This window comes from Cryptomeria japonica, chromosome 4 (genome assembly GCF_030272615.1).
Source record: "Cryptomeria japonica chromosome 4, Sugi_1.0, whole genome shotgun sequence".
NCBI lineage: Eukaryota > Viridiplantae > Streptophyta > Pinopsida > Cupressales > Cupressaceae > Cryptomeria > Cryptomeria japonica.
In genome coordinates this window covers 616,050,947-616,070,104 of record NC_081408.1, presented here as the reverse complement: position 1 = coordinate 616,070,104, position 19,158 = coordinate 616,050,947, and the positions used below count along the sequence as shown (strand labels likewise).

The window sequence follows — 19,158 nt, the reverse complement described above, 5'->3', positions numbered from 1 at the left end:
TGCGATTCTTTCTGGAATGTATTGATCAGCAAGACGGAGGTAAAATATGTACTTGAAAGTGATGAAAATATTTCACCTTTTAGGAAGTCCTATACGATGTGAAGAACTGTCTAGTTTTTCTTTTCCTGCAGTGAACAGCATTGCTAAAATGATTTTGCACAGTACCAGAAAGTAGATTCTTTTGAGAAGTTTTTTCATTGTTATTGCTTTTTTGTTGTAAGGATTTATTAAGTATCATTAAAAAATCCTCGACTTTTTTAAGATGCGAAGATCTCTCATTGAATCAGCAATCTGTGCTAAATATGATAAGCTTTAGTAGTTTCCCTAAACTCATTTGAAAAGTTTGTTTCCCTAAAGTGATAGTCACTGTTTTATTTAGCCTTGGGTCATTGTGGTTGAAATAGAGGAGAATTATAAAGCCTTCTGTGTTTTACATTTGATTTTTTTGTGTTCTTAATTTTAGTGGTATGATTGGAAATCCGGCTTTATGCAACAGTGGTAGCTTGATAGGACAATTACTTTGTATTACGTTTTTGGGAGGTTTGGGTTGAATTTGTTGATGATTCTTTGATGTCTTCCACTAATTTATTTCTTTTTTTCTTGACAGGAGAATAACAGAGGTGCTAAACTCTTGACAGGTAGTTCATCTGACAAAATGGACACCTGTATGGACACAAATTTTGGGTCAGAATGTGAAACTCATGTTAAAAATTCTATTGTTGAACATGCTGAAAGCAATATAGCAAAGCTGAGTACAATAGATGCGATTGAAAGGAAAGAAATTCTGGTAAGATTAAAGGAAAGAGAACCTGATAACATACTCAAAACAAGGTCAGTTAGAGCCAAAATGGGTGATCTTGCTGCTACCAGTTTACAATGTCACCATAATATGGAAAAAGGACAGTGTGTTAATTGCATTGAGGAAAGTGGAAAGGTTGTCAAGGATGTATATTCTCCACAATCATATTGCGAGGGCTCACTCATTTTATGTGGAGAGAAGACAGATGAGAACCATGCAAAGTGCTCTCCAGAGGAACTACAAAGATTATCACTTGGTTGTGAATCAGTTCAATATTTTAATTTGAGATCAAAGGGTGCACCCCAGCTTGCAGACTTGGATGCTCAGGAATGTTGTGATAATCTTGAATCTGTAATACGAGTTGACCTGAATCTAGAAGTTCCTTCTAGAAAAAATATTGATGGAAATGAGAGAGAGAGCTTGAGAGATACCAGTACTACTAACACACACAATAAAAAAAATCCAAACATGCTTTTAAGTGAAGTGGAAAGTAGAACTGATCAGAGAGATCAACCTGTGAATAAATTGATGGAAAGTTCAAGAGAAACCTTTTATATGTCACCTGATTTGCCACCAGGTTCTGATTTGGGTACAAATTTGGCTTCCAACAAGCACAAAGAAACGATATTAAAATTTTCTACTAAAAGCGAGTTGCCCAATACTGAGTGTGATAAAAGGATCATGGCATTGCCTGAAGATAATGAAGTGGAAAAAGAGTACAATGCAACAGATAGACTTACAAAATTTGCTGAGAATGTAGTAGACCAAAGTCATGCATGTGTGGAAGAAATAACTAGCACAGTTAGACAGAAAGTGGACTTAAGTGGAATTGAACATCTTTCAGATGTAAGTGATGATTTGAAAACTCTCTCTAATCAGGAAAGCTTGGATCCACATGATCACAATATGCCCATTCAAACATTTTCAAACTCTAATGTCACTTCTGCAGATGCCTGTGCAAATACTAATGTCATAGAATTGAGGAGCATCACAGAATGTACAAAGCTGTTAGACATGTCCAGTCCATCTGAAATTTATGCCATCAGGTCACCTTTGCAAAAAGAAACTCAGAAGAGATATGCTATTAAAGAAAATACATCACAGGAAATGGTTATTTCTTCCATCTTGGGGTCGTCAGACCTCTGTAATGTAAATGATATTATGCCAACAAAGGACATTGAACCACAAACAGGCTGTAAGCAAGGCAACAGTTTGGTTCCTCTATACTGTACCGATCATATAACATTCCCTGTGTCTAAGCAGCCAGTAGGCAGCATGATGCAGGAAAATATGGTTTCTGTGACTAAACCTTTTAGTGATGCTCAAGGTGTGAAATATTCTATGAATGGACATGTTGGAAATAATTTGGTGCCTGGAGTACTAGTAATAGAGAATTTGCAGCCATCAAAGCCTAGTGAGGCAGTTAATTTGCTTACAGTTGAAGCGACTCCAGATAAAATAGATGTAGGAAATCAAATGGACCTGGATGAACGTCAAAAAATAGATAAAATGGATGTTGAGCCCTCTGAAATTAAAAGGGCAACAGTTGCATCTGCTCTAGTATTTGAAGATCCTTTGCATGAAGCTGATTCAACAGTTGTATCTGGTTCAGTATTTGAAGATCCATTGCATGAACCTGACTTGGTAGAAGATGACGTAAGGTTTAATCTTTTTAATTTCATTTACTGAATATAATTTTAAGGTTTGTTATAATGTCCTGTTTGAACCTAAGCATACTTTTTGATTTGTAAAGATGGAGAGTCCATTCTATCTCCAATCCAATTATAATTTTATACATGCAAGAACATACAGTTTTCCGCCCCTAAGATCATTGCTAACTCAATACTTCCCTCTGTTCTGCTACAACCTACTTACAATCACAATTGCTCACTAGACTGAAATATTTAATTATACATCACTTGGATACAATTATAGTTTTATGGTCTTCTTGGTGGAAGTGTGGCCAACATGCACAAAATATTGTGCGAAAATTATGGTTCAGAAATAAACATATCTATGTTTGCACAAAACCAAGCTTTCTTTCACCCTATATGACAAGAAGCTACATCACTCATGATTGTGAAAGACAATCTCTTCTAAGAAATACATGTATAAATTATATACACAGATGAAATATGTTAAGCATTTTGAGGATCATACCATTCCCAATTGTGAACTGTAAAAAATCTAGTGACTGCATTTCTCATCCAACTGTTGTTTATGTTTTATGATTTCTTCTGAATAAGAAGTCTATATAGGATGGGCAAAGAAGATCATACAAGAGTTTAAGATTATTCAACCATTTAATGTTGATATTGAGAGATGTTTCCTTTTGTGGATAGAGAGCACAGCTACTAATTTATTATTACCTATGTGTGAAATAATAGGTAAAAGTCTGTGATATCTGCGGCGATGCAGGCCATGAGGACAAGCTTGCTATCTGCAGCAAGTGTAATGATGGTGCAGAGCATATGTTAGTTTTCCTTTCTCTCTCCTAAGCACTGCGACTTATTTATTGTTTTTAGATTACTAATTTGTTGTGGGTACTGATCTATGATATTATTTGTTAATAAGTTGAACATTGTATTTATTAGAAAATGAAATTAGTTAAGAGAAAAATGTAAATTTCATTCATTGCATTTCAATTTTGATTACAACGTTATCCTTCTTGTACTCCTTGGTTGAATGATCCTACCTAATCTTGTCTTAATAATCTTTTCGTAAAAGAGCATAATGATGTTATTATTAAAGTGTCCTAATGAATTTCTTCATAGCATGATACAGAAACACTTAATGAATTTATGAGCAGCTAAGACTTATTAACAGTTTTGTCATTAATCTCTAGAATCTTACAAAATAAATGTCATAACATATTTTCATCTAATACACCTTGTTAATGTTCATGTAGATGGATGTAACCCCCAAATGATTTCTAGATTTCGCAAATATTTCTTTGTTGAGTGCCTTATTGAAAGCATCTTCGTGTTGGCTTTCACAAACCAATTCAATTTATTTGTCATCTAATTAATCAATGATGTAGGGGCAATGTACTTCAAATTTCAATGTCTTTCTTGAGAATAGAAAACTGAAATTTCAGTTCTCTTAATTATCTTGATTATCCATAAATTATGAGATTACAAAAATATTGGATGTTTTTTGCCTAACTATCAAGTCATTTAAAATCTCAAGAGAGTTAAGCTCTCAAGTTGCACCGATAGTTACATATCTCAATTTGGTAAAACTTTAAAGTTCCAGTGATATACCTCAATACTCTTTTTTCTGCACATGTCTTTGGGTTATTCTGAAACCTTGATAACAACATTTGTGTCTGACACATTTTTTGTGAGACTAGCTGAGAGGGGAATCAAATTAGGGCCTGTAAGGGTTTGATGGGCATTCCTCTGGCGGCTGGTCTTTCTCCTTTCCACCACCTGCCAAACCCCTTCCTCTTCGCTCTTGGTTGGCTTACACTTGGAGGGGGAGAAAACCTTACACTTGGAGGGGGAGAAAACCGTGAGTCGCATGATAGAAATTGTTCAAAAAACATTAACTTTCGCTAATCACCGAGAATTCGCAGAGCATAATATTATTCAGTAACTTGTTTTGGTTTAATTTTCTTACATCTATACGCTATTTAGGAAAATAATGGCAATTAGTTAAACATTGTGAATTAATGATATCCTATCTTTTATATGTCTGTTGGTATCCAGTATACGCTATGTCGCATGTTTCCAACTGTTTATTGCAGAACTATTTATAAAATGTCTATCCAGTATCCGTAATAACTTAACTTATGTCTATCTGTAATTTATAAAATGTCTATCGCATGTTTATTGCTCCCAATATGGACTCTGACTTAATAATAGTATCCGTAATAGCTTAACTTCAATTATTTAAACCTTGTTCTGCAATAAATCTACCCTTACCTCTGTCGCGTCAAGAACTTCCGTTGAGCCCATCGGTCGTCTCGTCTCCCTCCAGTCGCACACTTAAAAAAATTAACTTTGCCCTCGACCGTAAAAAATAAAGCCGCTTTTAGGTTTGCCAGATATTATAAACATTTCTGCACTTTTCAATACCGCGATTTTTATATTTTTTCGTGCAATTTTATCGGCAAAAATCTCCCGATTTAAAAAAAAAACCGCTCCCAATTTAAATGGCGATTACATCGGCTAGGGTTCTTACTCAGGAGAAATCATGATTTTGGCGATTTTTAGCCGATTTTTTCATCTATGATTTGAACCATAGCAGCAAAAAGCTTTTGGGGAAAAAATTGGCAAACTAAGAGTATAAGATTTTTTGAAATAATCGGGAATTAAATGGAAACAATCAGGAAAAAAATTGGATTTAAAAAAAATGAAAAAACTAATTGTTTTTAAAATTTAACGGCATTTCCATAGCATAGAGATATAGTGAGCAAATAAAATGGAGAGTTTAGCTCATGAATTGTCCAAATGAAAAATTTGTCTCAAATAGCAAAATGTAGTGTAGCATGTAAGTTTTGCTACTAAATAACTCTATGGTAAGTTCTATATGAAGCTGATAAAGTTATTGCTATGATATGAAAATAGACCTCTAGTCTTGTTGTATGATGTGAGTGGATGGTAAAATAAAAAATGTTACAACACTACATTCCAAATTATTAATAATATCAAAAGATTGGTGTTAGTCATAGAGACTGCACTATCATAATAAACTCTGAAAACGTTGAAAACTTAGTAAGGCCTCAAAACAAATAAAATAAACATGTTTGCATTCCAATACAATAATTTAAAATTTTTTTTTTTTTAATCATTGCGAAATTTTCAAGTAGGAAACTTTGAAGAATATGTCATCCAAATAGAAATCTAATCAATCAATAAAAGAGAAACTATTTCTCATAACTAAGTACGAAACCAAGTTACATTCAAAAGCTTTGCTATTAAACAAAACCTTCAAATTAAGTCAAAGTACTGACTCATATAGAGTAGAAGTCGAAGATAGACACAAAACACATTTTAGGATAGATATATGCATATATCAAAATAAGCATAAAAAATCACAATGACCAAAATTTTGATGTCACAAAGATTGGACATCTTGGTGCAATACTGGGTTACATATAAACATCAGTCTTATGTTTTTAGGCAGGCAAGGGTTTTTGTACTACAACATGAGAGAATGCTAAAATTTTATGAAGACAAAAGATGATCTACACATAACATTACCTCTTCACTTCTAGTGATGAGACTATGTAAAAAAATTAAACTATAGCATTGTCATATTCATTAAGTAAAACGATGATATGATAGAGAGCCTAAATTAGCATTAAATTCACGCCATTTAGCCAAGAATATGGATTATTTCTCTCTAGAGAACTTATTTACAAGGCTATCTTTGTAGGAAAAAATAAACCATCAAATATTATTTCGACCAAATAACCAACCAATCTTCACAGTAACAATCTAGTTGTGCAGAAAATCAAGATAAGAACACACAAAATTCAACCATGATAAAGTAGACATATAATATGAAGTAGACACAGTGAGCTAAAATATAACCTCAGAATATAAGCCATTCAGCTGTCATAATAGTAAAATACTCTTTGGATGGAAGCCTCACTAAAATAAAATAGATTTAACTCTTTTTATCTTGTTAATTTAAATTGAAAGCTCCTTGTGATGTACACATTGAAAAGTTTATTTAACATTCGATGTAGATAAGAAGTAGACACAAAATTAAACCATGTGTGATAGCATATTGATGGTATTGACAGAAATCCTAGCTTCTGAATATAGATAAAATTAAACCATGATAAAGTGGACACAAAATATGATGTATGAACGGCGAGCAAAGATATAACCTCAGAATATGGACCATTCACTTGTCATAACATTTAAATACTATGTCTTTGGATGGAAGCCCAACCAAAATAAGATACTTTTAATGTTTTTAATTTTGTTAATCTAGATTCTAAATTGAGCATTTATAATTTTATTCAACAATTTAGTCATCTATTTGTATGCGCTGGTTGAATTTTGTGTAAATACTATTTATATGACGTGAAGTTATAAAATGTATTATTTGCAATATTATTATAGCAAAAAATTGTCTCTCTTTGACTCAAATGCACAAGTTTCGAGGGTTTCACAAGTTGGCAGGATAAGGTTTTGGTCTTTTAGATGGAATTTAAATGTGATTTTTATGTGATTTAAATGCAAAAAATTGTCGAAAATTGTAGTCAACAATTTTTTAAAAAGGGGATTTTTCAGGGGAAAATATTATCTTTACGGTAGATCCACAAAAAATCGGGTATAATCGGGATTTTTTTGGAGATTTTTGCTTTCTCTGATTTGGACTACAGACATAGTACAAGAATCAAAAACTTGACAGCATTGTTCAAAACCTCAGTGAATATGCAAATCCCTAATCTTTGAAATTCTTTTTTGTGTTGTGTGTGTACTTACTATCTTTCAAATTCATTCTTTTATTGTGCTTTGGAAGGAATCCTCAGTTCAATGGTGTCCTCATCCTTTGGAGACATTTTTGAAGAAATTTGCATCCTCACATCAGGTCTTATTCAGGTTGCTGTTTACAGTCTGTCTTTCAAATATTAAATTACCCAATTATGAGTTAATGTAACTTTCCCTCTAACTAAACTATCACTACTTGGTATGAGTTTTCCACAGTCCATTAGATAGATGTGCAAGTTTCTGGTTTAAACTGTGTATGGTTTAAAATATCACTTCTATTTAAGCATTCTGTCTTTGTCTTGAGAGCCTTGTCAATTCACCTTCAATTTCAGGTTAATTACAACCATGTCTTTTTACTTTGAATTTCAGGTTCATATCGTACTTGGTATTCTTCCTTTGTGCTGACTCGTAAACTTTGTTTTTATCTTTCTCAGATTATTAGGTCTGTTGACATTGCTCTGATACTGATGTTAGAAGATGAACTAGGATGAGAATGATGGAATAATGAGTATTTGTTTAATCATACTTTGGTTTTTAGTACATCATAAAAATGGAATTTCTGTTCTAGTATTCCCATGAGGAGCAGTTCTATTTAACCTTGTGACAGTAGCCTATGTCTTGAGCATAACATGTGCTAATACACACTTCTTAATGACTTTTTAAATGTCAAGATCATTTTTTAGGTCAATACCAATTTGGTGTATAAGAGCTCCCCTTGTGCAAGCTTTCCACAAGGGAATTGTTTTTTTGGATTTACCTTATATTCGTTTGAGTGTACATTCTTACACCCATCTGGATTTGGGATACATATCTTCACTACAGAGTACACATGCCTTTACCATTAGGCTAACTCAGGTTGTAAATAAGAGGATGTTATAACAACTGGTGACCTTGAGACCCCTTACTAAGAAAATGCATATATTAATTTTTATTTATCTATCAGTAACCTGGTTTGGCCATTAAAGACATCTGTTCCTGATTCTCCTTTTACATTTTCACATGGTTATTGTATGCAAATTATGCTGGACAAGTTGTAGAAGCTGATTTTAGACCATGTAGGACTTATGAGTATCTGAGTCATAATTGATTGGATCTTTTAATATAAATATAATGTGATTTTCAAATAGTTGCTTACTTTGGCTACTAGAGGGAAATGAATTCATGAGTGTATGTATCTGAGTAACTGATTTAAATCTTTTGATTTTTGTATTTGCCTTTAGTTACTGTATGCAAATTATGCTGGAAGAAGTCCCTAAAGATAATTGGCTATGCGAAGGCTGCAAGACAGCAGCTCAGATTGCTACTATGAGAAAAGCAGAGAGGACTCAAAGTTTTATGTCTAAGACAGCTTCTTTGAGTAGCAAAAAGCAGAGTTCTAATGAAAGTTCACATTCTAGATCTTCGTTTAAAACGGATAAAAATAAATCTGATCCTGAAAGAAAGAGAATTTTAGATACTTCTAGCTCCCATTCTTCTACAAAAAGACGACCAGAGAATTTAGACATTGGACCTGCCACCAAAAAACAGGTTATTGAAGCTAGAAGTGTACAACAGGGTATTTCAAGCTCAAATGCAAAGCAGGTACTTTCTCGGGAGAAGTCATTCAAATCAACAGATGGTTTTAGAACAAAGGTATCTGTTTCAGGAACCTTGTCTGGAAATCATGTGAGCAGTGGCCATCATAATGGTGGGAAATCTTCAGCTGCTACAGGGGCCCAGTCACCAAGGTTGCATGCAGGGATGCAATCATCAAAGAGCAGATTCACTTCTGTCAACAGTTTAACCTCTGATTCTTCACCATGTACTTCTGCAAACAGCAATGCAGCCTCATATGTGTCATCCACTTTGTCAGATAAGGCTACATTATCATCAAAGTTGGCTGATGTTAGACCATCATCTAGCTTGGCTTCAAGATTAAGCAACACTACAAAGCCAGTTACAATCCCAAAGACTAAAAAAGACTTTGGTGATGTTTGTAGACAAGCTTCCATAATTAGAGAAAGAAGCAATAGTGGGCAATTTAGCAAAGTTATTAATGATTCTCCATCATTTAAATCAAAGGCAAGCATCAATGTTTCTACAATTGTAGAACCAAGAATGTTGCCTAATGTGCAAAATGGCAATTGCAATCAAACGAAAGAAGCAAGGGTTGGAAAGCCAAAAAAGGATGGAACAGATTCAGTGACAAGGAAACCTGTGCTGAAATCTGGAAATATGGTTGATGATTTAAAGCCTGCTCTCAATGGGACAACTGTCAGTCAGGCAACCATAACACTTGGGTTGCCAAAGAAAGATACATGTAAATCGACACCAGCAACAGCAGTTGCTGAAGAAAAGTCAATTGTTGTCCCAAGTCCTGTGGTCACAAACATCATGAAAGAAGAATGTGACTCTACAGTATGTTCAGGTAATCTGTCTAATGTCAATCAAGTCTCTCTTAGAGCACTGTTCCTTCCTTTAACTTTAATTGTATTTGTTCTGATAGCTAAGAATTTGTATATTTCCTAGTTTTTAAACATGATCCATTTGATTTAATAAATTCATACTTGCTGGTTAGTTGATTATCACCAATTTAATGTGATGAGTTGGGTGGCTCAGGTATCTCACTGCCAACTTTGACTACACCTATCGTGTCTAAAACAGGTTTTGTGGACATAAAATCAGAGTCACTAGCCACTGATTCTCACCCTTCATCTGAACAGTGCAATATTGAATCAACATCTGGATTCAAATTGATGCAAGTGTCAGGTTCATTTGGTTCTCATCCTTCGTCTGAACAGTGCAATATTGAATCAACATCTGGGTTCAAATTGATGCAAGTGTCAGGTTCATTTGGTGTTCCGATAGATAAAAAAGGCTGTAGCAGCCCTAATGAAAAATTAGTCAATATTGATCTTCAATCTCCCCGGAACATTGTAAATGATGACAAACCCAAGAGTTTTGTGTCTTCATGGACACGGACTTTGTTGCCAGATGCCACAAGTACAAGATGCTATAAGTGTAAAGAATTGGGCCACACGGCTCAGTTTTGCTCCAACCGAAGTTCTGTAAATACGTGTAATAATAGTCTCCGTGTATCAACCCTAAAACTTTCTGCTGCAAAAAATTCAAGAGAGATGTCACGGTCAAGTAGTGGAAAGTGGAACAATTCTTCAGAAACTATTGTACCAAATTACACAGCTGTCTGTGAGAATGATGAAACTTCTGAGCAAAGATTCTTGCCCTCAGATGGACAAGAATTGGAGGGACGTGCAGAGAGTAATTTTCCTGGGCAGCTGTTTGCCAACGATGCTGCTCTGTTTCCAAAAGAATCTGCAGGGGTTTCTGGAAAGCCTGATGGCGAGAACTATATGAGCCAAGAACTTTCGTTGTTAAACTCTGATTTTGTAAAGGATTTGTCTAGTGGAACACTAGATTGGGCATCTGATCGCTGCAAAGATTATGTAATTAATCAATCTAGTACAACTGCCAGTCTCAGTGGTGAGGTTCCTTCTTCTCCCACGTGTGGAAAGAAGAGAACAAAAGGGAGCAATGATGCACAAGTATATTTGTCTCAGAAATTATATTTTGATGGTGATGGACCCTTAATTTCCCCTGGAGACTACTGCAAGCTGGCAGTTACAATGACTAATACCGTGCGTCCAACAGAAAGCACAGTTACAGCTGTTAGAAGGAACATTCCCTGTGACCTTTCTGTTTATTCAAATGGAAACTATCCTGGTAAAAGCATGAGAGTACCTATTTATCAGCAGTCCACTCAGAGTGAAAGTGGAAAGATGGCAGCCCTTCCAGAGCATAACTTTTTATGGCAGTATGATATCATCTGTAATCTCTAAAGTGTTTCTTTATTAAGTTCTATCTCTTGCCACATATTTCTATCTGTATGTCTGTGCAATAGTTTAGTTAATTCTTATATAACTTTGGGATAATTATACACAAGATTGTTAATTGTGCAGGGGTGGCTTTGAGGTACGAAGCAAGGGAAACCCTACCAACCATTATGATGGATTACAAGCACATGCGTCGACATGTGCTGCAAGGAAGGCCCTGGATGCCACTAAGAAGTTTTCTTCTAGTATCCTATTGGAAGAAGTACCTCGCTTGAGCTCATGGCCAATGCAGTTTCAGTATAGTTGTCCAAGTGATGAAAATGTTGCACTTTACTTTTTCGCAAAAGATCTTGAAAGGTTTGACCATGTGCATCCTTTAAAATTTAAAATGGAATGTTATTATCTTAAGCCTTCGCATTAGTTATTTAAATTTTTGAAACATTGTATCCCATTTTTATTTTTATAGGTTGTAATAAAAATGAAGAAATATATTCACATAATATTGTCTCTCTTTTTGAACATGTTTTTGCTACTGATTAGATTATTTGAGTTAAATTGCCTTTGTTTTACTTCTTGAAATTATTTTTGCTACAGTTTTCACTTATATTATAGACTAATTGGATTGTTTGATTAAAATTATCTGTTACTTCAGCTATGAGAGATCCTACAAAAAGTTGCTGGAGCATATGCTTAAGAATGACTTCGCACTTAGGACAAATTCTGATGGTGTTGAGCTTTTGATTTTTCCATCCAATCAATTACCTGAAAAGTCTCAACGTAAGTTGTGGTTCTTGCTTAATCCAACATGATAAATCAAAATGTATTTATGTCATAAATGCTACACATAATCTATAGGCAAGGATTCTTACTTGTTTATAATGTACTTTGCAAAAACTCTCTGCTTCTTGAAGGAAATCAGAGGTGATACAGAAAGAAGGAAAAGCTAGAAACAAGTTTTTTGAATAAGTGAATTCAATAAAGATGCATCCTTTTGAGACTCAATTTTCTTCTTTCATGCAGGTTGGAATAGGCTTCTCTATCTATGGGGTGTTTTTAGGGAGAGGAAGGCAAATTGCATTGATTCCTCAGCTTATCCTCATGAGAGAATCCATGGGCAGCTATCAACAAATGTTATAACTGCAGGTAATTTAAGTTCCAAGATTGCAGCAGCACGAGTTTTACCTTCAATGTCAGTAGCTGGGTTCTCAGAGAGAGAGGACATGGATATTGATATGGAAGGGGGTCAAGAAGGTCCTTTAACGGAGAGGGATACCAGTGGACTTGGAGGGCCAAAGTCTCAGATCTCTTCTTTCTCACCAACTTCTTCATCTTCAGACAAAGGAAAAACGAAGGGTTCTGATGTCCAAAATGCTTCAGATTTTGTTGAGCAGAAACTAACTAACTTGCAGAAGAATGCCGAGTTGACTGGAGAAGATAAACTGTCATTCAAGAAGCATTCTCCAAAATTATCTTCTGAATTTGGACAACATTCAAAAGCTTCATACACGAATAAGGTAAATTGACCTAATATTTCAGTTATATGTGTGACTAACTTGGTACAGAAACATTATAGCCCAATATAGAATACCAGTTATTAGTTTTTTGGATATATCATATGTATGGACACCATTTATCCACCTATACCCATGAATAGGGAGTCCCATAGGGTAGAGTAAACAAATGCCTGTTTATTTGTCTTGTCACAACCTATGAGACCCAGAAGCTATAATGTATGGAGTATCCTCAGATCATCCCAATATATTGGCTGTATCATTTTCGGCGTGAATGCATTTTAAGGGTTTCGGTTTTACTGCCTTTGCTTTTTTTTCATAATCAGACGAGCTTGCACTCTTTTAGTAGAAACTCATGCATGTTGATGACTAATGAAGTGAATCAATTTGGAAGCTTAGTTTTGCAGTCAAGTGTCTAATTGCTATCCTTTGTTATTTAAATTCAAAAACGTGTTTTCACCTAGGTAGTTATTTATGTTTACGTTTCTGGAAAGTCAATAAAGAAGAATGAGTTTGCTTCCGTAATCCAACTGCACATTTGGACTTAGTTGAGTGGTTGATGGTTGTTCATTTAACCTTCAACCATGCTATCAAAGAAAATTTGGTGGGAGTTTGTAGGGCATAATTTGGTCATTCTTTTAATTATCACTAGAAGAGGAGAGTGATTAGAGAAATGCCATTATATTATGGCATCAGGAAGCTCTAGCATACGAATGAGGCCCACGGGCCTACCCTTCTCTATTCCCACATTTTTTGGAGCCATATCCCTATTCATATAGACATGTACACTGATTAAAAATGGTGCTCCCATCTCTTTGCTTATAACTTTAAGTCTCTAGGAAACTGCATTATATGCGTATGCTGTGATGTACTGCAAGGTTTGCGCCATGATCATTGACACCCACTACTGCAACGACGCCTCTTTTCTATTCTCAAGAGTACTTTTTCTATTCATTAGAGTTGCTCAGTGTTGTTCAAGGGTACAAAATATGTGTTCTTTTGGATAATATTTGGGTCAGCTCTGCAGTTTAAGAATATTTACATCGTGTTCATAAATATCAATGTACACATTCCATTCTTATTTTTCTAAGCTCATATGTAATGTGATGATGCAATGGATATCATTTTTTTAAATAGTCTTCTGTTGCATGCAAAGTTGTTCCATTTCCATTTCCATTACATGGCTACAATGCTGCTAATGCTTGAACTTTGCAGGATGCCCCAAGTATTGCATCTGATTATTAATTTTTGGAAATCATAGAAATATAAATCAATTTCATAGGCTTTCTTCCTTGGTATCGAGGTTATCATATGAACAATTGGTGAGGGAACACAGTTTTTTTTGATATATAGCTAATGAAAATTTATATTAAATGTAGGTTAGTATTGCAAAATTGTAAATATTGAGGTTTTCTGCCAAAGCCTATGGCTATTAGAAGTTGCATGCTAAAATATAAGCCATTGCACTAAATCTAGAGAAATTTGACTACTCTCTCATGGCTATAATCAAAATTGGTTTGGGTTTTGTGACACATACACACAAATTGATTGCAATGGAGAAAGTTAGAAAAACAATTGGGATTCCGATTTCTTCTTTATATTTCAATTTGGATTTCATGTTTTAGATAACAAGAGCTTGTGAAACTTATTGAAAACATGTAAATTTGACCATTTTTTCCCACTGCTGTCTTCTCAACCTTGGCATGAGATTCAGAGATGTAAAGCAGAAAATTGAGCATTTTGATGCAGGATCTGCAAGTAGGCTTTAATATTAAATTGTACCTTTTTTAGCTCTGTTGTAATGCTGTTCCATGTGGATGTGGTTGTACGACTGTTTATTACTTTTGTAGGGTTGAGAGGTGGGCTAGGAGGATGATGGATTTGTATCCATAACCTAATGAACCTTTTGCCAAACAATTGGGTTATGATTTTGAAGGTTTTTGTTTAGGGCTTGTTGTAAGGTGATTCAAACAAGGGCTTTGTGATTTCTACTGCTGGCTGAAAAGTTTTGGTTTTGGTTACTCCTTTGAGCATCTCATCATATAATGACAACTTGCCACCCCTTATTTCTTGTAAGAGCTTTTCCAAATATCTTCATTTGTTAGTCGAGGAATAAGCCTTTACTTTGGTTGTGACTATCTTAATAGTCCTGTTACTTGTGAACCTTGACCTATGTTACTTTCCTTGGGCCATTCCTCAAATTTAGCGTACAAGAAAAATTATAAAACATGCCTTGGATTTAACCATGTTTTATGGACATAATCATCATGTGTATCGGGCTCATGGAGACATTTTAATTAAGTTGTATTGGGTTAATGGTTTACCTTACCTTAATGTGATTGGGTTAGAGATTAAGCTTAGGGGATTAATAAATTCCATTGGCAACATTTTTTTTTTCTATTAAGTATCAAGCAATCTTACATAATATCGAATCGTCCAGTCAAGGAGAAGTATTCAACAAAATATACATTGCTTACAAAATTGATCTTCTTGTTCTTAAAACAGCCAGCAAAATGATCAAGCAAACTACAGAATATCTAACATGTTCATTACATCAAGTTTAAATCATATGAGACCATCAGCTGTAAATAATGTCTCTCTCAGGTTGGCTGGTATCTCAATTCTAGCTATCCAGGCTGTCCATCCTAGGTTCCCTTCACACCATATCAGTATCTTGCCCCACATCATTGGGTCTGCATAAGGATGAGTGACTGCCTCTGCCACAGGGATGCCTTGGGTCTGCACTGGCTGACCTCTGTTCATATTTAGCTCTCTCATGAATTCCTCCAAGCCGATCTCAAAGGGAGTCTTCTCTGGTGAGAACCTGGACCAAGTGAATCCATGCGAGATTTCCGATGTGAACATCATAGCTGCTCCATCCCGAAGCCATCTTTCAAACTTCTTCTTCTTGATTCTGATCATCACTGTTACCTGCACATTCAAATCATGAAGGATGAGTCTCCTGATAGACTCAGTAAGATTCCTGCCACTGCCATTAAACATGTCATCATTCCTATATTTCCAAATAAGCCAAAGTAATTCAACAGACAAAATAGACCAGAAGAGGTTAGCCTCTTTCTTGAGACCCTGGATATGAGCAGTCGCAATCTCAAAAATGCTGACATTTTGTCCAATACCAATTCCAACAATATTCCAAATCTCTTTTGCAAATAAACAGTCAAAGAAGATGTGAAAGACAGATTCCGGAATTCTGCAACAAGAACAGATATTGAGATCACCATCAGAGGTAAGGATGGGAAGCCTATGTAGGAGAAGAAGCCAGCCAAAATATCTTTTCATAGGAGCTACTGGTCTGACCCATATAGAGTCAAAAAGTTTCTGCCACTGTGCATCAGATAAATTAACATTCCAGCAAGAGTTAACATGAGAGGAGATATCCATGTTGTCAACAAGAAAAGCATTTATTAATTTAGCTTTGGAATCAACAAGTAGGGATCCATCTGGCCATTTAAGGGAGCAACATCTATTGGGCACAACAGAGCAGGGCCTGGGAAGGCAAAGAGGGGCAGAGGCTGATCTGAGCGTTGTATAGGTTTTCTTGTGAGTGGGGGGGATAGCATACTTGGAGACAAGATCATCCCAGCCTAGTAGATGTCCATCATCCAGAATATCAGAAATCCAAAGAACCCCTTTATTAGCCCAAGATTTGGCCGAACAGCCTTGGACCAGGGCCAATGGCCTTCCATTGTACTTGAGACTCCACCAAATAGAACGCTCTCCACAAATAGTTCCATCATCCTAGACCAGACCTTTGCACAAGATGAGTCCTCTGACCACTTCCCATGCCCTCCAAATTGATTAGAAAACAGGAGACCCAATAGGTTTAACTTGAAATTCACCAGAAATAATATCATTTATGCTAAGTTCTTTCCCTTTGGAGCTCTGCTTGGGGACAACCCTACTAATGTTATGTCTTATCAAAGCCTTCTATGGTTCTTCCCCCCTAAGAGCTTTGACTATCCATTTAGAAGCTAGTGCAATCCCTTGCCATCTTAAATCCTTTAAGCCAATTCCTCCCCTGTTCTTGCTCATAGTGCACCAACTCCATTTAACAACATGTTTCTTTCTCCCTCCTTTTCCATCAGACTAGAGAAATTCTCTAATGATCTATTGGATATAATTAAACTGATAATTGCTGAATAGCCATGAAGATGTATAATAAATGTTGTAGGAAGATAGTATCTTTTGACAAACTTGAACCCTCCCTGCAATGGTGAGGTAGTGCTTATTCCATTTCCTTGACTTTTTATCAATTTTACTTCTAACCCACTCCCACATAGCTTTCAGATTGGGCTCTACTGCAAAAGGTATACCAAGGTATCTAATCAATTGGTTAGGTCCTCCCCAGCCAAAGGAGTATTTATTGAACCAAATTGGGGGTTGCTCATCCCATCCTAGGAGACTAGATTTAGCCATTGAGATCGTGCTACCAGATGCTTCACAGAACAACTCCAGTTTGTACAAAAGTGCATTTAGATTTTCTTCTTTCAATTTAGTTAAAATTGCAGTATCATCTGCAAACTGGATGTTAGAGAGAGTGCTTCCATTGGGTAACTTAATTCCATCCACACCCAGGGAGGTGGAGTAATCTCTTAGGAGATAATAGAGAGCATCAATAACAATGATATAAAGTGCAGGGGCAAGGGGACATCCTTGCCTTATTGATCTTGAAAGGCAAAACCTATCAGATTTCACACCATTGATTTCTACACAGGCCTTAGCATTTGTCATTAGTACGTTGACCTGCCTACAGTAGTGCTCTGGAAACCCAAGGCATTCCATCATCATATTGATAAAACCCCATTCTATTCTATCATATGCTTTTTCAAAGTCCAGTAGTAGCATGGCTGCATCTTGTCCTGAGTCTTTAGCCCATCTCATAGCCTCCCAACATGTGAGGAGGTTCTCCAAAATGTATCATCCCTTTACAAATCCTGTCTGAGTAGGAGATATAACCTTAGGCAGAAGCTCTCTACCCTTTGTGCAAGAACCTTGGCAAGTATTTTATAAGAGACATTTAACAAGGTGATAGGTCTCCAATTTTTGATCAATGTCTTGTCCCCTTCTTTAGGAATAAGTTTTATGACCCCTGTATTTATATCCTCCCCCAATGAGCCATTAATTTCAGCTTCTTTATAGACTTGCAGTAAGCAATGCTGACAACTTTTGTAAAACTCAACTGGAAGACCATCATTTCCTGGGGCCTTGCCATTATTAAGAGATGATATTGCCTCTTTGATCTCATTTAAAGTGATTCTCCGATTTAACATGGTAGCATCTTCTTCAGATATCTTTCTTGGGATAATGGATTTAAGTTGTCTCCTAGCATTGTCTTTCTGCAGTCCACAGTCTGCACTAGTGAATAGTTTTTGATAAAATCTAGCAAAAGACTCCAAAATATCTGTCTGATCAGATATAACCTTACCTTCATCACAGATAGCATTGATATTAAATTATTAATCCTAGCATCTTTTGCTTTCAATATCTGAAAAAAAAAATGGAGCCTTTGTCCCCATGCTCCATCCACTGAAAACGGGCTCTAGTCTTAGCCCTTTGTATCTTATCATTCTGAATCTTTCTAAAGGAATTCTTAATGTGATTGGGTTAAAGGTTTACCTTACCTTAATGTGATTGGGTTAGAGATTAAGCTTAGGGGATTAATAAATTCCATGGGCAACATTTTAATTAAGCTATGTTGGGTTAATAAATTTCCTTACTCTTATGTTATTAGGTTAGAGATTTTGCTTAGGGGATTAATAGTTGTTAGAGATTAGTTATATTTGATCAAATGGGTAACATTTTTTAATTAATTTATATTAGGTTAATGGTTTACCATACCCTATTGTTATTAGGTTAGAGATAATACTCAGGAGATTAAAATCATTTCGATTCATATCATTATGCAAGACATAGTAGCAAAAACCAGGAATAACTCACGGCCTAGCTGGTTTAAAGTGGCAGGCTGGTTTTTTTGTACAAACTGGTTATTTGAGGGAAAAACTCACTCACTAAAATGATCTGTAAATGTAAATCCCAAGTTTCATAAGGAAAGAGGGCAGGCTTTTTTGAGAAAAGCCTGTCCTCTTTGCTTATGAAAGCTGGGATTTATATTTATAGTTCAGATTTTCAACTGTTCAAAAATCCTGTCCTATTTGCTTATAAAACCAGAGTTTTACTTTTATATTTTGGTTTTTCAAATTTGCTTCGCATAATCAAAGTTTCAGTCTTTGAGGGTAATTGGCAATATTTATCAAATTCTCTATTAATGTCTTATCTTTGTTTCTCTTTCTACCCACTATATTTGGCATGAAATAAGAATATCAGTTTTTGGTTTATGTATTTCATGAATATTTTAGCATTTTTTAATCTGCTGGTTTTTCTTGTGTTTTTCTGATTTTAAATCTGAGTACTTGAATTCCATTTACACTTTCGGTTTGCTACATATCTGGAATGCTACTATAATGCAAGGTATGGAATTGCTTTGACTTTGAGGTTAGTAGATATTTTGGAGCACATTCATTAGGTTTATTGTAAGATGTAACCCT

General features: G+C 35.4%; 1 protein-coding gene across 8 annotated transcripts in view; it reads left to right on the top strand.

The window, feature by feature from the left end:
* The window catches only part of LOC131050096 (uncharacterized), a 56,659-nt gene that overhangs the window by 18,396 nt on the left and 19,105 nt on the right, over positions 1–19,158 (top strand). For 7 of the 8 annotated variants that reach the window (XR_009106850.2, XM_057984246.2, XM_057984245.2 and 4 more), the window contains 7 exons: positions 608–2,455; positions 3,187–3,272; positions 8,472–9,658; positions 9,850–11,062; positions 11,208–11,438; positions 11,734–11,858; positions 12,102–12,595. Coding sequence is in view for 7 of the 8 variants with exons in the window: in XM_057984246.2 (XP_057840229.2) it covers positions 608–2,455; positions 3,187–3,272; positions 8,472–9,658; positions 9,850–11,062; positions 11,208–11,438; positions 11,734–11,858; positions 12,102–12,595 (5,184 nt within the window). In the remaining variant the exon portion in view is untranslated. The remainder of the gene's footprint in view (positions 1–607; positions 2,456–3,186; positions 3,273–8,471; positions 9,659–9,849; positions 11,063–11,207; positions 11,439–11,733; positions 11,859–12,101; positions 12,596–19,158) is intronic. The other variant, XM_057984243.2, reaches the window with a different exon arrangement.